This window comes from Sebastes fasciatus, chromosome 14, assembly GCF_043250625.1.
Source record: "Sebastes fasciatus isolate fSebFas1 chromosome 14, fSebFas1.pri, whole genome shotgun sequence".
Taxonomy (NCBI): domain Eukaryota; kingdom Metazoa; phylum Chordata; class Actinopteri; order Perciformes; family Sebastidae; genus Sebastes; species Sebastes fasciatus.
This window is the reverse complement of record NC_133808.1, coordinates 14,154,982-14,180,958: the sequence shown is the minus strand read 5'-3', so window position 1 is coordinate 14,180,958 and position 25,977 is coordinate 14,154,982. Positions and strand designations below refer to the sequence as shown.

The 25,977-nt window shown below is 40.8% G+C and overlaps 1 protein-coding gene across 1 annotated transcript; it reads left to right on the top strand.

Moving 5' to 3' along the window:
* Positions 1–886: 886 nt before the first annotated feature.
* LOC141782564 (follistatin-related protein 1-like) lies at positions 887–24,697 on the top strand. The gene is made up of 11 exons (XM_074659097.1): positions 887–1,031; positions 1,146–1,202; positions 15,334–15,435; positions 15,584–15,713; positions 16,789–16,821; positions 17,075–17,205; positions 18,280–18,398; positions 18,763–18,875; positions 19,551–19,661; positions 19,769–19,863; positions 23,235–24,697. The coding sequence occupies exons 1-11, from the start codon at positions 1,029–1,031 to the stop codon at positions 23,274–23,276; spliced, it is 936 nt and encodes a 311-aa protein (XP_074515198.1). The 5' UTR covers positions 887–1,028; the 3' UTR covers positions 23,277–24,697.
* Positions 24,698–25,977: the final 1,280 nt, after the last annotated feature.

Below are 25,977 nucleotides of genomic sequence, written 5' to 3'. Positions count from 1 at the left end.
TATCTGATAACAGAATATCTTAACATTACTGTAAACACTAAATATGTGTGAACAAAATGGAATAGAGCAAATCAATAACATACTAAACCTACAGTATGTTTGCACAACTATGTTTACATGACACAACTTCAGTCTTACATTAACAAAGTTTAATTATACCTGATAATTTGATAATTAGTCTACTATATTCTTTAGGTCATATAATAGAAAATAGTTGACCAATGGATGCATGTAAACATTTTTTTTTTTTTAAAAACAGATGATGGATGATAATGTGGTAATGATGGAAGGTAATTCTTTAGGAGACTATATGATTTCACACACATAATACACACACACTTTCCTCGGGTCCTCCTCTCCACCTCCTCTCCTCCAGTGTAAACGTCGTCGGAGGACATACTAAATGTGTCTCAGTTTATTTCCTGGTTGCAGTGGATGTGAATGTCATCAGCTGACAGGAAGTACACATGGACCCAAGCTGTTGACTATTAATGTTAATGCAATTCTGTTGCAATTCCGTCAAAATGCGCTAAAACGGAGCGTTTCAGACAGAGAGGGTAAATACAGGTATATTTAGGCATACAGTATGAGGAAAATAAAGTTTGTTTTTAACATTAAAGCATGTAAACATGTTCTAGTAGAAACACAAAATACAAGTATGAACCTGAAAATGAGAGTAATATGGGACCTTTAATACTGTTGAAATCCTGCTGTAAATTAACAGCAATAGTTTACAGTGTATGATTTCACACACATAATACACACATAATTTCCTCGGGTCCTCCTCCTCCTCTCCTCCTCCTGTGTAAACGTCGTCGGAGGACTCCAGACGTTTTCATTGGTCGTGGCAGAGAGAGAGAGAGAGAGAGAGGAGGAGGAGAGACTGACGGACTGAATTCCTCAGCGCTCCTCATATTTCTTTGAATCACACAAACCTCCTGCTCTCCTCCTGCTCACAAACATCCAGACCAGCTTCCTTCCTCCTCCTCCTCCGAGCACATATCCGAGCAGAGCAGCTTTTTACAAAGATGGTAATGTAGACTCACTGAAAGTACCATTTTCCCCTCAAGTTTCCTTGAGGAACTGGCGAGGAAACGGATGGAAATATTAAACTCTTATACTTTTTTTTCTTCTCTCGTGTCCAGATGTTGCGAAGTGTCGCTGTGCTCCTTCTGCTGGCTGTGGCTGCCTCTAAGGCTGAGGTAAGTTATTTTTTTATTCTTAAAACTGATAATTGTCTTTGTGGAGTTCAAATGGACACCAAAATGCTGCCTTACACATCTGTACTAAAACGCTTTTACGCACGAATCTGCACCTCTGGAGTTCACGTTAACACAGCAGCTTTGTTCACACGAGCGAGAAAACATCTGGAAAAAGGTCTGAGTCAGTGTCTGTGGTAGAAATCAGAGCTGACTGTGCTGCACATATGGCTCGTTATATAGTATTTATCTTCTTAAGGAGAACCAATTATGCCATTATTGTTGCCACCCATGTGCAATTATGAGCTCCATTGTGGAGACAATCAGGCTCTCAGTTTTAACTAAATTGCCACAGGGACAGTTTCTCTTTCAATTGGGACATCATTCTTAATCCTGAAAAGTGTTGTGCATGTATGGCTTTTTTTTTTTTGTCTGTTACCTGAAATACACACTCACATTTTGCATTCTGTTGGACCACACACAGGAAAATACTCCTCCTAGTTTCAGTTTTTTTTTTCGTGGAGTTGTGAAGTTCACACAGCAAAATGCTCCATAAGAGGACAGAAGAGTGACAGACAGCTGTGAAAAGAAAAGAAAAGACGGGAGTGTTTGTGTAGCTATATTTCACAAGCCCTGCTCGCCTTGGGATTTTGATTGCCCTCATCATCAATATTGTAGGATGCTTCTGTGCAAAACGCTCCGCCGACCGGCCGGCAGCTGCTCTGGTGGCACACAAACACCGTGTTTTGGGTGGTCAGTCAGAGAGCATGTGTCTGTGTACACTCTGGGGTGGTTGGTGAGTGTGCTCAAGAGTTGTGAGAATACTCACCTTATGAGTGTCACACTGCAGCGCCAAGAAGACTGAGTAAACACAGAGATAATGAGCTCTTAGATTAGAGGGATGGAAACCTCGATCCTCTCATAAAACTGTGAGAAAGAGAATAATTTCCCAAAAATGGCACACTATTCCTTTAAGAAATAGAAACACACACACACACACACACACAGCAGGTGGTGGTTGATGGACCTAACCTATAACTGGACACAGCTGTTGAACACCTGGCTTTGTGTTGACTCCTCTGTTGACCTGCACAACAGTTGCATGCTGGGGAAACAAACATAGCTGTAGCCTAATTAGAGGATAGATTTTTCTAGAAACATATGATCGTCCGCCGCCTAGTCTATCTTTATAGCTTCACGCAGATGGCCATTAGTGTCTCTCAACAACAGCCATGACATCACTCATAGCCTGACATGCGGGCCCTCCCCGCTGACCTTCCACTGCTTTCTCTACCTTGGCTCACCCGGCTGGAAAATGTGCCATTGTGTGCGCCTTTATTGGATTCATGGCCGTGATCTGTTAGGTATGGCATGGCGAAGAAGACAGAGCACACAGCGGAGTCTGTTGAGTGTACCCGCGAAGTTAATGGGGATGCATTAGAAAGGCATCTATTCTCCAAAGGTAATTACCCTGATAATATATGGCCTGTTGACTGGCCGTGGGAAGGGCCTGAACCGGCATTCCAGTGTGCCGTCTGAAGGAGGTCAACAAGTCGGAGCAAAGCTGTATCTGATGGGCCTGCAGGGTGTGTATTTAGGTTAGATATGGGGGATGTGTGTTAGATTTACTGCATAAAAGAGCTGGAAAGACATAGTGAAAGCAGGATTCTTTGTGTGTGAACTGATGTGTTTATTTGCTGGCATGAGTGTAGGGTATTAAAATCTGGACACTAACTCCTGATTTATTACGAAGGAGAATGCCCGCATGCTTCCTGAGGTGAGAAATTGCAGCGTTATGACAAGCAGCTCAGAGATGTAGTGCGGCCAGGGTCGGGACTCTGTGTGTCTGTGTGTGTGCGTGCGGGAAACGAGAGATAGGCATCTTGTGAATAAGATGTTGATGTTTTACTCAAACACACCAGGAGCTTGATATGCAAAAGAGGTCGAGATGCAGGCGTAGTGAAAGTCATAAGAGTTTGCAGCCTTGGGGGACACATGTGCGCACACACTTGCATGAGAGAGAGAGAGAGAGAGAGAGAGAGAGAGAGAGAGAGAGAGAGAGAGAGAGAGAGAGAAGAGAGAGAGAGAGAGAGAGAGAGAGAGAGAGAGAGAGAGAGAGAGAGAGAGAGAGAGAGAGAGAGAGAGAGAGAGAGAGAGAGAGAGAGAGAGAGAGAGAGAGAGAGAGAGAGAGAGAGAGAGAGAGAGAGAGAGAGTAGAGAGAGAGAGAGAGAGGAGAGAGAGAGAGAGAGAGAGAGAGAGAGAGAGAGAGAGAGAGAGAGGAGAGAGAGAGGAGTGTTTATATTTCTGTTTTTATGGCATGCAGTGTTATTGTTTTTTCCTGCATCATCCGCTGTCACAGGGTGGAATGACACAGTGGTTAATTTAGTTATCTGCAGCGGCTCTAGATCTTGGAAAAACACAGACGTCAAGAGGAAGTGAGCCCAGCAAGGCAGCCAGAAGAGCTCTCCTCTGCTCTTTAGACAGTCCAAGAGTTGAGAGGATTAAAGCAGCAGTGGGCAGAATTGGAGCAAATATGATTTAAAAAAGTTATTTTTTTATAAAACGGTCACTATATGCTGACAGTAGTGCATGAGACGAAAAAAATCATGGTGCTCCTATTGGCATCTGCAAGATTTCCCAGACTGGAGAAAAACTGAGATCAAACAGTCAAACTAGGCAGCGCTGATCAAATATGAATCAATGTTCTGTTACTGTAGTGCCTATTTCTTGCATAAAATGTTTTCATAAACATCTTGTAGTGTACTGTTTAAGCTGTAAAATGAGAAAGTTTGTGACGCGGCAGCCATGTTGAGAACAGTTGAGGAAATACCAAGCACCGCCCACCAACCAGAGCACAGCCAATAGGAACACACTATAGGAACACTCTCTCTCTGAAATGACCTGTGATTGGTCAAAGTCTCCTTTCACGGGCTAGATTTTTTAAAGCCTGAAAACAGAGCCATGAGGAGGTGCAGAAGTCTAGTTTTCTCTCAGAGCACTTTAATTACAATATGCTGAAAGGTTATTATGGAATTTTTGCCCATTGATGCCAAAAACATTCTGCCGACTGAAGCTTTAAGACGGCAGGTTGAAGAGAAGAAGAAGCTGGTTCCCTTGTTGAGGCCCTGGCCTCTGATTGAGCTACAGCCTCTCTTGCACCTCGCCATGTTGCCATGTTGATGCCTGTTCTCTCTCATTCAAGGTGGGCTAAAAATATCTGCCCAGGTGGAGGGAACATGAGCATGGAGGGGACGCTGTGTCCTCTATCTGTATCAGCCTGCTCTAATTACTGTAGCCCAACATCCAGTCATGGATCCTGCGCAGGGATTGTTGAGGGCGGTGAGTGATAGAGTGATGTAAAACAGAGAGGAGATGGAGGCACAGTCATGCAATTATAGCAGGGGAGATTGGGGGTGAGGTAAGACTTGTGTAGGGGAGCGGGGGGGTACTGTGTGTTTCATGTCCCTGCAGTGTGTTCTCTTCACTCTTGGCTTGACTTAAAAGGAGTCCTCATTTAGCTTACCAGCTGTACTGGTGTCTTATCATTACCGGCACTCTGCACTCAAAGGCACTGCACACACAAATTAACACACACACAAATGACAAAGAGCGGCACAGAAGTCTACTCAAGGGGTCTGCGAGTAACACATAATTAAAATATAACACACTAACGTACTCATACATGCTAAAAGTTAAATATAGGTAGCGAGGCTTCAATCAGTTAAGTGAATGCAGGTTATAAAGGGCGACAATTTCCCATTGTTTCCCTCTTTGTAGCTCCCGGTCAAAGGCAGTAAATCAACATCATTAGTGTGATGTGTTAAATAATAGTTTGGCACTTGTTTTTACTTCAGTTCAAAACTGCTTAAAAAGCTTTTCTCTGATATGATAAATGGTCAAAAAAAGACGTCATACTACGCATTTGCTTTCAACAGAGATCCTCCCGTATCTAGCGGCCTGCATAGAGGACGCACCTTGAGATCAGGCGCTGCATCTGAAATGCAGTTTGCTTGGTGGAAACGGGGTCAGTGTGGGATGAGTGATTAACTGGCTGGCATTGTTCTCTCCAAATGTCACAGTTAAATGTTTCTACCATTAACCAGAAAGCTGTGACAACTGCTGGAGCTTAAAAGTGGCTCGTTTACACAGTTTTGACTGACAAATTATATTTTCTTGTGATGTGTTGTGATCTGATATGTGTGCTATAACACAGCAGGCATGCAAGAAAAAATGTAAGTTTACTCACCATTTGTGCTCTGTATTACCCAACCACTAAAGTCGGAGACTGTTAAAACATCGAAACAACTAGGCAGCACTTCATATCATATCCTGTTTCAGATTGTGAGCGATTTAACGTTGGTGGGTATTTCAGTTTCAACCACATATTGTGGTCATTACTTAGCGAACGGAACTAGCTCAGACGTTTGCTACATATTAGGGATGGCATGAGAAGTGATACTTTGGTGCCAAGTCGATGCCAAAATTCAGAAAATGTGATGGTACTCGTTTTTCTACAATACCGCAGGTACCGTCAGGGCTTGTATTGGTATATACTTCTAAATTTCTGGTATTGTGACATCCCTATTACGTATATATATTGTTGCTTTTAAGTATGAGAAAGTATTTTAGAGGTACTAAAAAGGTAGGATTCGATAGTATGATCACCAGTTACATTGACAAGGTCCATGAATTCATTACAGAGTGTTTAGGCACAATAGACATTACATTTATGGTTAGGATCGCAACAAACGAGTATTTTCATTATTGGTAAATATAATTTAATTGATTAATCGATTCATCTTTTTGTCTGTAAATGTCAAAAAATAGTACAAAAATTGTCAGAGGTGAAATCTTCAGTCCATCTTTTTTTGCTTGAAAAACATAAAAGCAGCAGTAGGCAGAATGTTTTTGGCATCATTGGGCAAAACTTCCATAATAATCTTTCAGCATATTGTAATTCAAGTGTTCTGAGAGATAACTAGACTTCTGCACCTCCTCATGGCTCTGTTTTCAGGCTTTAAAAGATCTAGCCCGGGATGGGAGACTTTGGCCAATCACAGGTTTCTTCAGAGAGAGAGCGTTCCTATTGGCTGTTCATTCAACAGAGACAGCTGTCAATCACTCGCGAACTCCGATCAAATGGGCAGATATGAATCAATATTCTTGTTACTTGTTACTGTAATGCCTACATGTTTTCAGAAACATCTTGTAGTGTACTGTTTTGCTGTAATATCAGAAGGTTTATTCAATATTGATTCATATTTGATCAGCACTGCCTAGTTTGACCGTTTGATAGGAGTTTGCGAATGATTGACAGCTGCTCAGAGACGGCAAGGCTCCAGCTCGGCTCTGATTGGTTGTTTTCCTCCGATCTGTGAAATCTTGCAGATGCCTTTAGGAGCAACGGAGGACACAGAGGCACATGATTTTCTTTCAGATTACCTTTCTCATTCACTATTGTCAGGATATAGTTACCGTTTTATGAAAATAACTTTTTTAATTCATATTTGTTCCAACTTGCCAACTTCTTTCTGTCCATCCACTAATTGACTAATCCTTTAATTCAATCCTGCCTTTTGTCAGATTTTTCCATCTTGTGTTTATTTGTCAAAGTTGAACCAGACATACGAGACTTCTCGTAGGTTTTCTATGAACTATGGGGAAAAATAAGATACAAACATGCCTTGAGCCTATGAGACCTGGTCTGTGGTTATGTTGTATGTATCTTCAGAGCCCCATGCACTGACCGTCTGGCATGATGAAGGTTTAGGTCTCAGAACTGATTTTAAATGGCTGCACACAGTCTGTAAATGAGCCTGTTCCTTGTACAAACATTTTCCAGCCGTTAGCCCCAATACTGGCCTCAAAGAGGGAGCGGAGAACAGGGCAGGATTCAACTCATTCTCTTGGCCTGAGCTTAGCATGGGCCCTCCCACCCAGTCGCCCTCCCTTTCCTGGCTGTGGAAAAATGCCCAGAACAGAGCAGGGGAGGGAAAAGGTGGCAAAGTGGAGAGAAAAAGAGACTAAAAGGACTTGGGGTAAGATTGTTGTACGAAGAATAAGAGAAAGACGGAAGAGAATTAACAAACACAATGGGTGAAAAAGATGACAAGAGAGAGATGTTTAGAGGATTGGGTGGATAAATGTGGGATAGTTGTGTGTGGGATTGACGTGGCTCAGGTGGTGGAGACAGGAGACACTTTTGTCCCAGCAATGTGACAACAGGGTGAACAACAGGGGAGGGGAGGCCGAGGGTGGTGCTGTGTTCATAGCGTTTTATGTTCTCCGCTGACGTTTTAACTGCGAGCAGATGTGGCTCTGCCCAGATTCGTGACTTATTTCCTGCCTTTCTTTAGCCTCTCTCTTTCTCTCTCTCACTTTCTCTGTGTTTTCTTTCTCTCTTTTCCTTCCTCCCTTCCTTTCTTTCTCTCTTTCTGTCCATCTTCCTTTCGTTTCTTCTCGTTTCTTCCAGGGTGTTGTTACATTTTCAGCTCTTGAGCGACGGGGGCCTGTGGGTGTAAAATAAGAGGCTGCAGACTGGGGTGACATCATCCTGTCCGTTGGTGCATTCCTTTCACGCTGAATGAGAAACAGGGAGAAGAATAACAGGCAGATCCGTTTAAACTGGTCGTTACGAAGGGTCCTTTTGTTTTCTGCAGGTTTAATCTCAAACCTGGCCCCCCAGGAGTGCGTTTGAGACCACCCGTAGAGCTCATATCTTTATTACACACTCAAATTAGTCTTACTTTGGCCTCATTATTCCAAGGACACATCCTGCCAGTTCCACTATCAGCTCATTGATGTATAAATCCATGAAGTACTAAGCAGGCATCTCAGCTCAAAAGAAGTGTAGATTGTGTCATTTTTTGGGGGGGTTGAATGAGTGCGTCTGTGTGTCTGATCTCAGTAGAGAAGAAATGAGACTGAACCTGATTTGATATGTACGAAGATGAATAGATTCAGAAAGAGGAAAATGCGAGAGATTTGAGGATGCAGGCGTTTTAATTATTGAGGGCAAATGCTATAGCTTTTCTGATAGTCTGTTATGTTTCTCCCCCGTGCGATGGATTTAGACACAAGCTCGTGTGAATTCCTTAAAGGAGGAAACTGGTTCATAGTTAGCGAACAGCGTAAGAGGAAAGAGTGGTTCTCATTCTTCTTTGGCTGTGCTCCACTTCTCTTCTGTGGTAAGGCATGGTTAGAGGGAAAGAGGAGCGAGAGAGGGGGGTCTTCGCGGGCAGACGGAGACGAGCTGTTGGGTTTGAGCCCTCCCTGTCCTCTCGTTGCTCCTGGCGCGAGCCCACGTCTCATGAAGCTCACGAGCGTTGGACAATCTAGGGCTGGAGAGACAACACGGGGAAAACGGGAAATGCTGGAGAGGGAGGGGGGAGAGCGGGGGCACCTCTCTGACCTAGATACTGAGGAGATTTTGGCTCAAGACGAACTCTATCGGACCCCAGCTGAGGCCAAACAAAGCTCAGGAATGTACACCCCCCCCCTACGTCCTGATTCTGTCTCTTGTCCTTCACCTTCCTTCATCTTGTTCCACCTCCATTATTTCTCTTCCTTGTAATTGAAAACATGCTTGTAAAACAGTAGGTTGCATTTTGATGTTGTGAGGGAGAAGCCGCCTCGCTGTGCGTGCATTTGTCTGTCCATCTGTCACTTTGAGACACGGTAATGAAGACCATAATGTAGGCCGTAGGGAACGGAGTCATTGTAGGTAAGAAACACATATTTGTGTTCTGCTTTCAGTCACGCAAAGTTTCACACTCTTAAAGGAACAGTGTGTAACATTTCAGGGGATCTATTAACAGAAATGGAATATAATATTTGAACTATGTTTTCATTAGTGTATAATCACCTGAAACTAGGAATCGTGTTTTCGTTATCTTAGAATGAGCCCTTCATATCTACATAGGGAGCGGGTCCTCTTCACGGAGTCTGCCATGTTGCTCCACCATGTTTCTACAGTAGCCCAGAATGGACAAACCAAACACGGGCTCTAGCGAGAACCTTTTTTTGCATTTTACATTACCTGAAGGATACCGTAGTTTTCAGACATCTTTGTAAAACTGCGGTAACGTGAGCCGCAGAGTGCAAAACCCTGGTATGCCAGCCGCCGTCTGATTTCCGTTGCTCCTAAAGTAGTGTTATTATGGTAAGGATGGCCTCTTAGCGAGGTGAACGGCATTACCACAGTTTTGTACTCGGCGGCTCACGTTACCGTTGTCTGGAAAAGGGAGGAGTGAGCGGAGGGGTACTCAGTTGGTTCCAATCTGCAACCACACCACAAGATGCCACCAAATCTGAATAAAGTATGTTATACATGTATATACTCTGGACAAACTGGACACAACTTAAAGGAGTATTTCCTTTAAAACTACAACTTGTTGTTTTTACTCCTTTACTGCTTTTTTTTGTACGTACCTTTGTACAGCTGTTTGTTTGCTAGCTGATTTCCCCTGTTTCCAGTCTTTATGCTAAGCTAAGTTAACCTGCTGCTAGCTGGAGCTTCATATTCATGAGAGTGGTATCGATCGTCTCACAATGTGAGTGTATCTCACAATAGTCAAACTATTCCTTTAATGCCTTCATAATATCCCACTAAACGACAAAGACAACCATATGAAATAAAGTATTCAGTATTATAATTCTGTTTTAAGCACAACGTTTTGCTGATTATAAATGCCAGCTAAAACAATCTCTAAATTGAGACAGACTGATGCATTCAGGACGCAGTTGGGAGCTTTAATGCTTGCCTAAACTTGCCTCATCTGTTCATGTCAGCATAATTTTTTTAACTCCATAATGAGTTGTGAAATATAATTTCTTTGATGAATAACTGTGAGTGTCGGGGGTAAGTAACATCTAAACAGTTTTAATCATTTACCCTTCATATGTTTTTTTATTTTGGCAGCATTTTTCCAGTAGTTTAAAATTAAATCTGTTGTTTTTTATTCAGATTTGTCACAGTTACAAATTTGAGGGAGAAGCAGCTCCGAGAATAAAAACAAGAGCGTTTTGTCTTGGGTGGCATACAGACTGGAAATTTACACTAGTGACCAGAATGAATAGAAACCGCATAACTCGTACATATTCTTGCACCCTTCTGGGACAACTTTATTTGAATATTTCAAGTTGTCAAATAGCATAATATTTTATTCATAAAACACTCACCAGCCCTGAGGGGAAAGAGGAAAAATGTTTTGTCAAACGTTTGTATCTTTCACATTGAGGTGCCAGCTTACTATCTACCTACATCCAGTGAATCCAATACAAAAACCCTGCAACAAATCCTGTCTTTATGAAGCTTATTATATTCAGTTATTGTTTGAGAGGCTGACGCAACTCAAGCTGAACCACCTTTCACCTTTTCGTTATGCGGTACAATTCAACAGCGCCGGAAAGCACAACCTCCACAATGAGCACGGCACTGAATCAACATATCTCTAACGCAGTCTCGAGAACAGCTCAATATGAACAGGATTTACTGCTGTGCTGTTGTATTGGATTGCATTAAATGAAGCTCTGTGTGCTCAATAAGCCGATCAAGCTGATTAAACCGAGCTTGATCACTACGGAAAGTCATATTGTTGTAATTCATTAAAAGAGGCAGTATTTAATGCCTTTATTTTTAAAGCATATGCTGTTTGTCACTGTTGGCATATCCATGGCAGAGTGTGTACAATCCGTAAATCATTGTTTTCTATGTTAATCAGGGGCAGGGTGCATTGTGGGAATAGATTAACGGTGGCTGTAAAGTGACACCCACAGGAGAGAAGCATTGATTGGCCCGCTAGATCAATGGAGCATCACCGAGACACACACACACATATTCACAAAACACAAAACATGCAGTTAAGGGCGGATAAGCTCCATTACTCATACTGTTGTGTGGACAGATGCAGAAAGACATGCAGATAGATGTTCTAATGTGTTTTTCATGGATGCAGATTTAGCCTTGCTGCTGTTGTGCTGCCTGCGCCCTCATCAGCTGTGAAAAATTAAATAGGCTTTTTAATTTTTTAACTGAAGCGAGAATACATTGCCCTTTAACTCCATTCTGCCTCAGCATGGAGCCGTTCAACACGTGGCAAAATTGTTTTAATTCAGAGCGCACCCGACCGCCGCCGCATTTCTTGTCTCTTCCCCATCTACCTGTTTCTTAATAGTCAGACTCTCTGCACATCTTCCTTCTCTCCTTCCTCCTCATCTCTCCGATCACTTATTTCCCTTCTCTGACGACTTCCATCTCGCTCTACAAAGCTGGTCTTGGATCACTGACATGTCTCTCGCAGCCGTGAAAGGGCATGGCACTGAGAATAAGATGAGACAGAAGACAGAGAGAATTACAGCAGAGGAGTAATAAAAGTACCCTAAACTTGAATTGAGAGGCACCACGCAGAGATAGGACGATTAAATTATGCACTGAGGGTTTTGAGGAACATCAATTAAATCTTTTAATCTTCTTAAAACCTTTAAATAATTTTAACCTACTGACAAAAAGATCGAAACGGAAAAAATGCAAGAAAATGGCAGGAAAATGAGCTGTGAAATGTGTATATATGCAATCAGTTTTCTGCTGGAGGCTGGCAAGCTCTCTGTATGAAAGCCTCTGTTTAATCTGTTATGATTCACCAGTCACTTATCAGAGCTCCGGTTCCTGTGATCGGTTTTAAATGGGAGGGAAAGGAAAATGTGGCATCATTTGTTGGCTACAATGAAAAATTGATGTCATTTAAGTAGGACACCCACCGCGGGGTTGTTTGTTTTTGTTTGTGCTGAGTTGTAAATTTTTCCTAATGTCTGCTCTGATGGTGATTGGGTTAATGAGTGTGTTTACATGCGCTCTAGCATCCCATTCATGATGGGGTTTGTGGAGAATCCTGGTTATGTTTGTGCATGTAAACATCATTGTCAACATATGGGTTTCTGACACACGAATAACCCCATATCTTGGTTTTGAGACACCTGAATACGCTGGCTGTTACTGCGATAGAAACTGGGATAGTGTGGTGTTTAAACACCTTACCCGGTTCTGATCACTGTATGCCATGTGTGCAGGAGTGCTCCCAACTTTCAAACTCTCAATTCTAAATTTGGTAATCTTAAAGGAAGACATGCACTCATTCACTTTCTTGCCAAGAGTTAGACGAGAAGATTGATACCACTCATGACTGTACACTAAATATGAAGCTACCACCAGCAGCCGGTTGGCTTAGAAGACTAAAGACTAAACTAAACTCACTGGCTGTGTCCGAAATCACTCAGTACTCACTATATAGTCCACTATATACAGTAATGAGTTCACAATAGTGCAGTCCAAATGTATAGAGAGAATTATTATAACCTATATAGTGTACTCAACGTATCCCACAATGCATCATGAAAGTGGTGTACAACCGATGGTCACAAACCAAGCACTATATACCATCATGCATTGCGCTGAAGGAAAAATGGCTAGCAGACGAGAGGAGAGATCCTACACACGGCATCTTTAATAGCTTATATCTGCAAGTATAATAGCTTGGCCAATAGTCTAGCTCTAGGACCGAATGAGTGGCAAGAATATGACTGAGTTAGAATAATGTATGTATACTGGGAGATGAATTTTCTCTAGGTTCCATGTAAACTGCATACATGTCACTGATGATGATGCATGTCTGCCTACTCCTGTTCATGGCAACAATGAAGGCTCCATGCAGGCGTGATTTATGACCACATAAGGCAGTCCCCTTTCCCCTGTTTGTTGAAGGTTGGTTGGGTGACATTACACTCTCTTTGTCCCTTGTTTTTGTACAGTCTGTGTCAATCATAAATTCAGAACAACACGCTGTGCTGTGATCTCATTATGGAGCTTGGTTCCATTTGCCTCTTTTGATTGACACCTCTGTGATCTTGCCACAACAGGAGCCTGTACATGCTCTCACCATAGCAACAATCCACTTGAATCAGCTGGGGAAAAAAAGAGCCTTGTGCCTCTGTATTCATCAGCTAAATGTCAGGGATCCTCTGCTGGTTCTACTCAAAGAGAGAGATGGACAGAGTTTCATCTAAGCAGCCCATCCATTATTCATGTTCTCATCGGAGGTTTCTACAGGTTTCAACAGGCTTCTAGCACATCTGTGTCTAACAAACCGAATTGTCTAACATGCTCAAAGCCACAGGGATTGCTTTGAAGATTTTCCATGACCTCAACTTTGGAGTACAAGTGTGTGTGTGTGTGTGTGTGTGTGTGTCTTTAAAACATGCATAAAAATGAAGCTACAATCCCTCTCCTCTCACCACTTCGGAATTAAAGCCACTACACTGCGATGCTTGCATGTGACCGCCTCCTCTCTCCCTGCACCCATCTTGTTATATTCTATCATTAGTGAGCTTATGAGCGTTTCGGTCACAAGAATCTGGCTTCAGTTTAACCTACATACCAGACCTTGGACTTGGAAGCCAGCTCACGTGCACTCAAACACAGAGGGCCAACTTTCTGTCTCGCTGTTACAGGAAACAGCGGCTTAAAGAGGAGGAGGGGAGTCTAGAGAAACAGGGAGGAGAAAAGATTTCACAGAGCATGGGAAATGGGCCCAGAGGAAAACACAACCCAGACTCCAGATGTGGAAACACCCTGTACACAAACACACACACACACACTTATACAAAGACACACAGATTGGGAAAGGAGGAGGTAATGAGGGTCATGCAGCCGCTCTTGGAGCTCCGCTTGGCGTCTTGTGATTGGTTGGTTTGTAGCTCCGGTGAACTCATGTTTTGTTAAACCCTCTGGCGATATTCTTCAACAAACAAACAAAAGACAGAGAAACAAAGGCATGTGTCAACAAGAGAAAACGAGACTGATTAAATGTATTAGAAAATAAAAGTTTAGCTGAAAGAAACAGCACATGATTTAGATTTTTAAGGGAGGGTTTTTGAGCTAACAAGTTGGTTGTAGTCCTTTAAGGTCTCATCCTGCTTGCCTGTATGGTTCTCATTATGCTTTACGCAAAAGACATCATCTTTTCTAAGTGGAGTATGGTCATCTGTCACTTCCTGAGCTGAGTCTGACCACCGTTGACATGGCAACTGCTGGCAAACATAACTGGCAACTGACCAAAAGGCATTAAACATGCTAAAACATGAACAGGGATAAGGCAGTTAGGATGTATTTCAAGTGAGTCAGGAGCATGACCAAAAAGTTCTGTCCATTTGAATGTGTCATGTTGGTGAGGGAGCGCCACCTAGAGGGGAAATGCCGTCAAACTTTGCAGGATGGCTCAGAGTTAATATGTGCATGTGTCTTTTAACTTTGGCTGAAATTAAATCAATCAAACTTTATTTAAATAGCATCTTTCAAAAAAATCAAATGCACTTTTTTAAAGTACTTTACAACCGATTTACAAATAAATAAATAATAAATAAATAAAATAGTATAAATAATAAAAACACAAAAATTATAAAACAATACACGAAAGCCAGACTAAACAGATGTTTGTTTTTTTAGTTTACGTTTAAAAATATCATATATAAAATTATACATTTTGTTTTACAAAATTAGGAAAGCAATGTTTAAGTCAAGCCTGTTGTTGCCTTACACATAAAAGAATGATCCCAGTCACTTCCACACAGTGAGGCATACAGCTTATTAATTAAACACTGGTATCGGATCGGTACTTGGTATCGGCTGATACCCAAAGCCCAGGTATCGCTATCGGTATCGGGACTGAAAAAGTCAGTTCGGTGCATCCCTACTTCACAGTTCAGGAGTTATAAGAGACCAGTTCTTTATAAATGGCAACAAAAACTAGACTAATTATTCGTCTTATGCCCTTGGCCTAACGAACTAATCTTGGCGACTAACAAACAGAAAAAGGAAGTGATGTCACCAGGGGGAGACTCTCTAGTCTCTATAGGTTTGTGACAGAGGAGCAAGTTTGATTAAACATGGTTTTAATGTATAAGTATAATACTTAAGATTTTAATTTGTGTTTGGTACGTGTTTTCAAATGTGGTCAGCACCTTCTCAGTGCCTTTAAATAGACCCGTCACAGTAATAAGGCAACAGCGCCGCCCTGTGTGTGAAATCCGTAGAAACCAATAGCATTTCTAAAGTGCCGTCAATGTGTTTCTTTTCTTTCAGGAGCTGCAGAGCAAGAGCAAAGTGTGTGCCAATGTGTTCTGTGGGGCTGGCAGAGAGTGTGCTGTTACAGAGAAAGGGGAGCCCAGCTGTCTGTGTATAGAGGTGAGTGCACTGTTGGGTGGCTTTACAGAGACCCAGGGACATTAATTCCACACAGGAAAGGAGTGGCAATGTAAGAACATTAAAAAAACTTGTGAGATTAAATTTTCCCCTCGTTTTCACTTCTCTTTCTCTCCCTCTCTCTTTCCAGAGCTGTAAGCCCCACAAGAGGTCAGTGTGTGGCAGCAATGCGAAGACCTACAGGAACCACTGTGAGCTCCACAGGGACGCTTGTCTGACTGGCTTGAAGATCCAGGTGGCCCACGATGGACACTGCCATGGTACGAGCAGCACCACAATACAAGATGTGACAGTCTCAGCACAGGGTTTAGTCCAGCGTTCGTGGAATTGTAGACATTAAAATGTCCTTTTTTTGAGTACTTAAACAACTTCTCGTCCATGTTGGCTTCACAGTTTAGATTAAAAGTTCCATCGTCTTCCTCTGTATTAGTCACTGGTGGAATGTAACTAAGTGAATTTAATCAAGTACTGTAGTTAAATATACATTTGAGGTACTTGTACTATACTTGAGTCTTTTCTTTTCATTTAATTCAATATTCGTTGATATATATATATATATCCTTAATTTCATGGGCTGTTTTGTGATTTATACATTATTATTACATACTTAATTAAAAAAAACTAAAGCGAAGCATTCGAATACTGATTTGGAGGTCTATTACCATGGCAATGGTCAAAGCTTCGAAGCATTCGGGTCAGCCCTAGTAAGCTCTCAAGATCATTATCACAACAGGACTTTCTACTGACCCTAAACCTTGACGCAACCATTTTTAATCAGACCACACTTTCTTTATAATTGATAATCCAATAAACTAAAATTCCAACTAACTTTGATTTGTAATAGCTGTGAGGTAGAGAGGCAAAAAGCCAGTTTTTCACCCTTTTAAATAAGATGAATTTGGCCCACCTGTCAAATGGTACACATGCTGATAATATTGTAGTTGATTGAACTGATTAGAGTGTGATCTCTGAACTAGCCCATGTTCATGGAGCCGATACGTGAGGTTGATAGTCAACCATATAAGCACACTCCTGGCCTTGACTTATCTAATAATGCATCTAATAGTAGCATCTTATCTAGAGTGAACTTTCACTGCTCACACTTAGTGATGTGACTGTGTCCCCGCTGACCTGAACATTGATCAGCGCTGTGGCAGATTAAGGGAAATTAGTTACGTCACACTCTCCTCTTTGCAGACCTTTGGCCAATTGCTCAGCTACAGACAAGTTTATCTCCATTAATCTGAATCAAGTCAATGCTGTTCAAATGTTTTTTCGTTTTTTTTGATTTGCTTCAAATATTATATTCTTTCTCTCTTGTTTGATCACCTCTAGAGAAGAAAACAGATCAAGCAGCTGCCAGCCCCGGTGAGTTTTGTGTGTGTGTGTTGTTGTTTTATATACATACATTCTAGGTTATTTTTGGATTTAGGCCACGGTTCACAGGTGGGTTAAGATTTGGCTATTATCTCTGTGCACTAACTGCATGTTATGTTCTAATGGAAAGGGGCGTATGCCCAAAAGGACAGAGGTCAATCGTGTTATAGCTTGCAAGATAAATGTTACCCTTTGGATTATTTATTAATGCTGTTGACTGAAGAAAATGTCCCCACCCCTGCAGTGGTTTGCTATGCTGCTGACCGCAACGAGCTAAGGAGTCGTGTGATCCAGTGGCTGCAGACGGAGGTTGTCCCAGACGGCTGGTTTGCCAAGGGATCCAACTTCTCTGACATCATGCTCAAGTACTTCAAGGTAGGCGACTTTTGTCCTCTGGACAGGACAGGATGGACTCAATTAGTGCACACAATATTGCTCCTATAGGCCTTTTTTTTTTTACAGTTTATTTATCCATTTATGGGCCTCCTCCAACCACCCTGATCCTTAAAGCCACTTCAGACTGCGTCTAATTACTCATGTGACAAACCTTTCAAGCGTGTCAGCTAATGGTTATAATTCAGTTTAATATGTTCTGCAGAGGAGGAGACCCTATGGGCTTACATGAATGACATTAAAGCCGAAGAAAAGCAGTATTTATTTGTCTGGTCTATCCCACCATAAAAATACAGTATGCTGCATTTTAAAGATTATTTTTCTGGCATTTATTTGACAGATGATTGCAAAGAGGCAGACTTGAAATGGGGGGACAAAGAGGGGTATGCAACAAAGGTCCCAAGGCCACAATCAAACCCAGGACGTTGCAGTTATATGGCATGCACTATAACCATTCTGCTACCAAGGCATTAAAGAAGAGCTGCATATTTGATATATATATTATATATGTATATTTACTGCTAACTTTATATCACATCTCACGGTCTCAAGGTCCACCACTATTATTGTCAAACTACTATATCTCAAAAGCCATTGTGCGTCCAAAGTCAGCTGGGATCAGCTCTAGCCCCCGCCGCCACCCTGTAAAGGATAAGTGGTTACAGATAATGGATGGATGAATAAAGATGACTATATGAATATAATGTTTCATACTCCAACGCCCATTTTAAAATATCACAAAAGAAGTGGAGAAGAGGTAGTACTTGAGGTGCTCATGCCAAACTGATTTCACTTAACATCTTGACGGGATGATTGTCATGGCAACTGGTGTTCTCTTGGTATATTCTGTGGCAGTGATGGCGAATCTACTGGTAGCCTATACACTGACCTGTCTATCAGAAACACCAATGAGTCATATTTTCAGTACACACATGACACAATATAGTGTGATCCCTGAAGATTTAATGTTTGTATCAAAGTTAATTGGGGAATTATTGTCTTAATGTTCATATTCTACCATATATAACTGTGTCTCTCCCATCTTGGTTTCTGCAGTCGTACGACAACGGTGATGCTCAGCTGGACTCCTCAGAGCTGCTCAAATTCATCCAGCAAAATGACTCGGTTGTGGAGCTGCAGTCGTACGCAGACCAGGAGAGCAACAAGCTGCTCAGGTCAGTGTGATTCTGTGTCAGTTTGCATGCTTAAAGGGTGGAGAGAAAAATGCCGACTGTTTGCATTCTTCCCTGCAAACTCTAAGAACATTTTCTTCCATGCTAATGCTTGCATGTACAGATCCATATCTGTGTGCTGCTGTGCTATTTTAAGCTATGCAGCCAAAGACATTGAACTCTATCTAGCTAGCTCAAACTTTACTGAAGGCCTCCTGTGGGAGCCTGCGCTGGCATAAACACCTGTGCTCTGCGGGATATATAACACTCTAAACTAATTATTCTTCTGTATGCTTAATGTTCTGTTGCCACTGGATGGAGCAGCTTATATTTATTCAATGTTTGCATGTATATTTGTGCTTCCCAGGAGCCTGTGTGTTGACGCCCTCATTGAGCTCTCTGATGAGAACGCCGACTGGAAGCTGAGCTTTGATGAGTTCCTCAACTGCCTGAAGCCTGGCTTCAACCCACCAGAGAAGAGTGAGCTCAAAGTGACAGCTTGTATACTCTGACATAATGTGACATAAAGTTACACACCGGTAGATATAGTGTGTGGATGCATCGACGTTAGCTCAGTCAGGCAGTCCCGACACCCAGCAAACTGTGGAAATGACCCCCAGATTGCTTTTTTGAATATGCTCAGTCATGTGATGATGATATATCTGGGGTAAAGTTCACAGGAAGCGGAGGCTAAAAAAAAAAAAGAAAACATTCGCTATGGAGCACTGAACTCCGGAGTTTCACCAGACTCAAGGACACAAACGCAAATATTTGTTTTACTTTGTATGTTTGTATTTAGAAATTCCGGGTTTACCACAATAACAGGGTTTAGTCATGTAAATCATGACTTTTAAGCCTGAAAGAGAATGATACACATCTTAAATGTTTTGGAAATGTCTCTTAATCTCCGAAACAGGTTTAAATTCTGTGTAGCGTGGGTGTTGTTGATGGATTTGCTGACTTTTGATTAATAAGCTAAAACTTGCCAAAAGGCATGTGACTTTTAAAATGAAGCTACTTGGATGAATGATGTGGCATTTTTGAAATGCTGACAAGTCTCGGTCATGGAAGTTGATTACAGAGTAATGCTGTTTCTATTATCATTGTGCTGCAGTCTATTATCTGTGGTCTTGGCTGACTAGTGTCTTTCTGCAGAATGTGCCTTGGAGGATGAGACATATGAGGACGGAGCAGAAACCCAGGTCGAGTGTAACCGCTGTGTTTGTGCATGCGGCAACTGGGTCTGCACTGCTATGACCTGCACTGGTGAGTTGAAATACTAGAGTTTATCTTTACGCATTATCTATTCACACACTGACACATTAAGACAAATGCCCCGTGGCCATTTTATGACTATTTTGTTATCTGTCCAGACAAAACAGCAGCTGTGGATGAGTCAGCAGATGCTGGGGCCGAGATGACTGAGGAGGAGTGGAACCTCCGCGTGGCTGAGCTCAACAAGCACCAGGTCTGTCTTTGAAAATGTGAAAACCCACGTAAACAAACAAGCAAAAAAATTATACTCATCACTCATTTTTTATCTGTTCAAAATGTACCTTAAAGGGAGATTTGTCAAGTATTTAATACTCTTATCAACATGGGAGTGGGCAAATATGCTTGCTCTATGCAAATATATGTATATTTATTATTGGAAATCAATAAACAACACAAACCAATGACAAATATTATCCATAAACCCTCACAGGTACTGCATTTAGCATTAAAAAAATAGGCTCAAATCATAACATGGCAAACTCAAGTCCAACAGCCAACAACAGCTGTCAGTGTGTCAGTGTGCTGACTTGACTAGGACTTGCTCCAAACTGCATGTGATTATCATAAAGTGGGCATGTCTGTAAAGGGGAGACTCGTTGGCACCCAGAGAACCTATTTACATTCACATATCTTGAGGTCAGAGGTCAAGGGACCCCTTGACCTCTGACCTCATGCCAGTTTTTCCTGGCCTAAATTTAGCGCAAGTTTGGAGTGTTTTTTAGCCTTCCTTGCAACATGGTAGCATGACGTTCGTACCGATGGATTCCTGAGGTTTTTTTAGTTTTATATGATACCAGTAACTTCACTCTAGCTTTAAAACTGAGCCTGTTACAACCTAAAAGTCAGAAATTGCGTTAATGCGTTAAAGAAATTAGTGGCATTAAAACAAATTTGCATTAATGTGTTATTATCGCGTTAACTTTAACAGCCCTAATGTCAACATATATCAGAATCAGAAGTAGAATTGCTCTACAGAGTAGAACAAATCTCCTGGCCATAGACACAACTTTTATTTCAAAGCTCCATCACTACCTTATAGGATTCCACTATAAGGTGCATGAAATATCACTAACACGAGCCATTAACCAAGAGTCTGCTTTTAGATTCCTTCAGGATATAAACTTGATTACTTGCAATGTGTTTCTGGACAAAGAGCATTTGAAACTCAGCCCAAAACAACACACAGAGGAATTGGTAGCTGTACATTTGTATGTGACTCTGTACCCACCTAACATAGATTGGTGAGCCAGGGTATCAGCAGCTTTATGACTGCTGGCTTGAAACGGGAAACAATAAATCAGATGCTGGGAAATAAGAAATGTTTTCTAAATTAGGTCGATAAAACCGTGGAATGGATATGAAATAGAAGGCAGATGGCAAAATGATCATCAACATTTTCCTTTTTATTATAGATTATAGAAGGGTAGGGATGTCCTCATGATTGAGAATCATCATGTTATATATTGTTATTATTCCTAAAAGTGAATTATATATTCATTATATGCTGGAATTAGGAAAGGCAGCATTCTCTAGCAGTCTTAAAGGGGAACTCCACCAACTTTACACATTAGAGTCTGTTTATACATGTTGGGGAGTACTACTGCATATGGGAAACAAGTTGTATAACGCCTTTTGTGATTACAAAGGGAGCTGTGTGAAATCAGACAAAATGCTTTAAAAAAAAACCAGTTTGTAACATTTATCTATTATATATTAGTAGAAATGGAATATAATATTCATAACTATGTTTTCATTAGTGTATAATCACGGACAAACCAAACACTGGCTCTAGTGAGATTCACGTTTTTATGTTACCTAAAGGTAGTTCTCCAACACGCTTGTGAAACTGCGGTAATGTGAGCCGCTCAGACTGAACTCACGGCGGTCAAGACAAGTTGCATTGTGGGTAGTGTAGGCACCAGGTTTTGACAAGTAAGAACAATGTATGGAATAAAAAAAGATTATATCTCTGATTCTGCTGCATCAATATTTATACATATTTTTTTAACTGCCCATTGTGAGTCCGACAATGTTCAATTCAATTAAAAAATACAACAAAAAAGAACAAAAGAAAATAGCAAAAATGTGCAAATAAACAGATACATCCATACATACATAAATACACATAAAAATACACATACATACCCACATACAAACGAGAAACAAATACGGTGTGTTCATTTAAGAAAATGCCCGAGTGAAAAGGAAGGTCTTTGGTTTGGATTTAGAAGAACACAGTGTCAGAGGAAGTCTATAAGATCAGCAGACAAACTGTTCCATTCTTTAGGTGCATAAATACTTTAAAAAAATGCTCTAAGCACATTGAAGAGATTTCCACCTTGTGACCTGCGAGATCTGCTGGGGTTATAAACTGACAGCATGTCTGAGATGTACTCCTATGTTATAGGAGTGCAATGCTAAATTTGTGATGTTCTCTTTTGATTGCATAGACTATTATGAGGAAGAACAATGATAGAAAGATAAATAGAAAAAATGCCTAAAAAGGCTTGGGACATAATGGAATAATGCTGGCAGTGTTGAAGAAACAACAAACAAAAAAACGCCACAAAATCAATTTCTGGAAACCCCCAGAAAGCAAATAAAGACGTGCAGCCTCCCTGGTTGGTCTTTCTAGTATAAAAAGAATAGTGGTCTATAACCTCTCTAACCCAAGAGTGAAGCTCTAGAACCAGTTTCTGAAACTGTTCTGGAAGCTCCACATTCATAATATTTTTTTTGTGGCATGTCTACTCTTATTGTGTATGTGCTTGCTTATATGTGTGAATGAGAGCATGACGCTCACAAGGTAGGACTAGGACTAGGGCTCTGGCTTAAGGCCATGGCTGAGTCAGCGAGGTCGTGTACTCTGTACTCCAGAAGGGCAGCAGCTAATAATGCCACGGTAAACAAATGTGGCTCTGTGGGTACAAGTGTGGTGTAACCAGGTGGATGCTAAATTCAGCCAAGAGGACCTTGCTTCAAAATACAATGTTGATTTTAAAGCTGCAGTGGGTAGAAATGGAACAAATATGATTTGAAAAAAGTTGTTTTTGTAAAATGTCATCTGCAAGATTTCACAGACTGGAAAAAACCAACCAATTATTGCCAAGCTGGAGCCTGCCGTCTCTGAGTAGCTGTCAATCACTCGCAAACTCCGATCAAACGGTCAAACTAGGCAGCGCTGATCAAATATGAATCAATATTCTGTTACTGTAATGCCTATTTCTTGCCTCAAATGTTTTCAGAAAGATCTTGTAGTGTACTGTTTAGCTGTAAAATGAGAAAGTCTGTGACTTGGCAACCATGTTGAGGTCAGTTGAGGAAATACCAAGCACCGCCCACCAGCCGGAGCAAACTTTCTCATATTACAGCTAAACAGTACACTACAAGATGTTTCTGAAAACATTTTACGTGAGAAATAGTCATTACAGTAACAGAATATTGATTTATATTTGATCAGCGCTGCCTAGTTTGAACAGTGTAGAGGCTTATACAAATATGTACTCACATCATTATATATTCAGTGTGTTTAATTATACACTCTTTTCATTGTTTGAAACACAGGAAACAGTTGAGAAGATGAAGAGCAGCACAAAGGAGGCCTAAATAAGGACGCAATGAAGGAGAGGATGCACGCCATCACCCTTCCTCCATACTTGATTTACGTTGCGGCCATGTGTTGTTATTTTACTGACTTTTTTCATGTTTCTCTGCTATGTTAATGTTATACTTTTTTTTTTTATTTACAAGTGTTTGTGTTGATGTTTGTTAGATTCAGGGGCTATCAAAGAGTATTATAGGATTCCCTTGTGTTCAGTACTGTCATATTTGATTGTATTACTGCGCCTCGACACTAGCCCCGGGGCTATTTTTACTACAATCCTTATATTTTTACAGTTATTATGAGAAAAAAACCTGTCAAGTTGTCACTGTTTTTGGAATATGGAAGTCACTGTTAGAGAAGTGAGGTGCTATAGGAGGATCCACCTGTTGAAATGAGGGTGTACAGAGATAGATGACTACTTGACACCTGGTGCAGCATGTTTCTCCACACCCTCATAGGTTTTAGGATGAGCAGCTTGGTGAAAGAAGCTGATTTAGAGGGTAAAGCTACAGTGATTTTTGATTTTTGTTGCCATTTAGAACTGCCACAGTTGGCCACTACTTGACCAATGCACTTCTCGTCCTTTTTCTCTTAGTCTTTAGTTTAGCACAAGCCTGAAATTTGTTTGTATCTTACCGCTAAAGTAATAATTTTGCTGCAAAATAGTTTGCTTTTATGTACAGTATGTTATTGGCTTGTGTTGGAACTTGTTCCCGTGTTATGCTCAGGCGAGTCTCTCTGGTGCTTTTCGGTTAAACATTTCTCTGTCTGTGTCTTACGTCTCTGAGACAAAGACTCATATAGTGGTCCAGCAGCACAACTGCACCCAGGTGAGACCTGATCTTTGAATATAGCATGACGTAAACTGAAACCAAAGTCTTGAAGTGTTTGAATGATGTACAAAAATTCTCCAGGTACAACATTACTCTGGACCCAGCAACAACACTATACCTGTGCTTTCAGAATCACTCTAACAGAAGGACTAGCCTCGCTGTCAGCTAAAGTAGCGTAGACGCATCAATAACCGGGTGCATATAAATTGTGTGAGCGTGCGTGTGCGTGATTGTGTGTGTGTGTGCTATTAAAGTGAGATGCTGAGAGTAGTTTTTAAATGTGTTTATTGTGTTAAAATCCCGTATCTAAATTGGGAGGATTGACAATAAAAATCAGTGCCTTAGACCTGCAAAAAGTATAGGTCTCTACCTTTGCCTGCACGTTGGCTTTTAATGCCACGTGACATAGACAGAATGTGTGCTTTGCTGAAGTTTAGCAGTAAACTAGCGCTTTGTGACTCTAGCCCTGATAAATGTCTGTGTGAAAGTTGCATAACTAGGTTCAAGCTAAATCTTTATATTCCACTAAAAGTGCAGAGACTGTAAGGAATATGTACAGTATGTATGCCAATAAAGCCCATACACTACAACTCGGCTTTGTCACTTTGTATGTGCGTTTATATCTGCCAAATTACAACTTCAAATATTGAAGTGAAGAAAGTTGAAATTAGAAACTATACATCAAGTTATTCTTTCCTCTAACAAATTTAAAGCGTAAGGAACCTGGTACTTCGCTGTTAGACTTTCTCCTTCGGCTGCCAGTGTTTTTGTTATTACCTACATGTTAAAGCCCTCCCAAGTACTCTTCGTGCCCATAAAGTAGATTAAAAGTCTCTCAGTGTTAACAGGCTGTTCCCATGCCCGGCTTAAAAGATAACTCATTTGCTCTTTGTCTCTGAACTGTATAACAGTTTCTCTTACTAAGACATTATTCAATTTAATTGACTTTTTTTAACACAACTTATCAAGACTCACTTGTATTACCTCACTTTTCTTAACTGATGTTTTTCTCTTTTGCTGTCATTTCTGTAATTCTATTTTGTGGCTCCTGTGTTGGATGTGGTGCTAAATGAATGTTTGTTTTTTGAAGTGTTTTTATTTGGAGATGCACATGTTAAGGAAATAATATCAACTATTATCAACTACTGTCAACTATTTTGATAATTGATTAATCATGTTCATTGCTTTATTTGTTTTGGACTGCACAAAAAAAAGCAATTTGAAGACATCCCCTTTAGAGCTGCAACAATTAATCGATTAGTTGTCAACTAATAAATTAATCGCCAACTATTTTGATAATCGATTAATCAGTTTGAGTCATTTTTTAAAGAAAAAAAAAGTCTAAATTCTCAGACTCCAGCTTCTTAAATGTGAATATTTTCTGGTTTCTTCACTCCTGTATGACAGTTAACTGAATATCTTTGAATTGTGGACAAAACAAGACATTTGAGGACATCATCTTGGGCGTTGGGAAACACTGATAGATATTTTATAGACCAAACAACTAATCGATTAATCGAGAAAATAATCAACAATTAAAATAATCTTTAGTTGCAACCTTAATCCCATTATTGGTGTTAAGGAAATTGTGATCTACATCTTTCACACATTTCTGTTAGACTAAATGATTCATCTAATAATTGAGAAAATAATCTGCAGATTAATTGACAGTGAAAATAATCATTAGTTGCAGCGTTACATCAACTACAATGTAGTTGAAGCATCAAGTCAATAGCATAATGACAGATACCAATGCCTATTCTGAGCTAGGGCTGCAACTAACGATTATTTTCATTGTCGATTAATCTATTATTTATTTTTAACAGTCACACTGCATCAAATCTGAGTATGATCATGTTTTGATTCCAAA

Excerpts from the sequence above, each read along its gene's own strand:
- LOC141782564 (XM_074659097.1), top strand. Across the intron at positions 17,206-18,279 it reads TCATGCTCAAGTACTTCAAG|TCGTACGACAACGGTGATGC; the intron begins GTAGGCGACTTT and ends TGGTTTCTGCAG. Across the intron at positions 18,399-18,762 it reads GAGAGCAACAAGCTGCTCAG|GAGCCTGTGTGTTGACGCCC; the intron begins GTCAGTGTGATT and ends TGTGCTTCCCAG.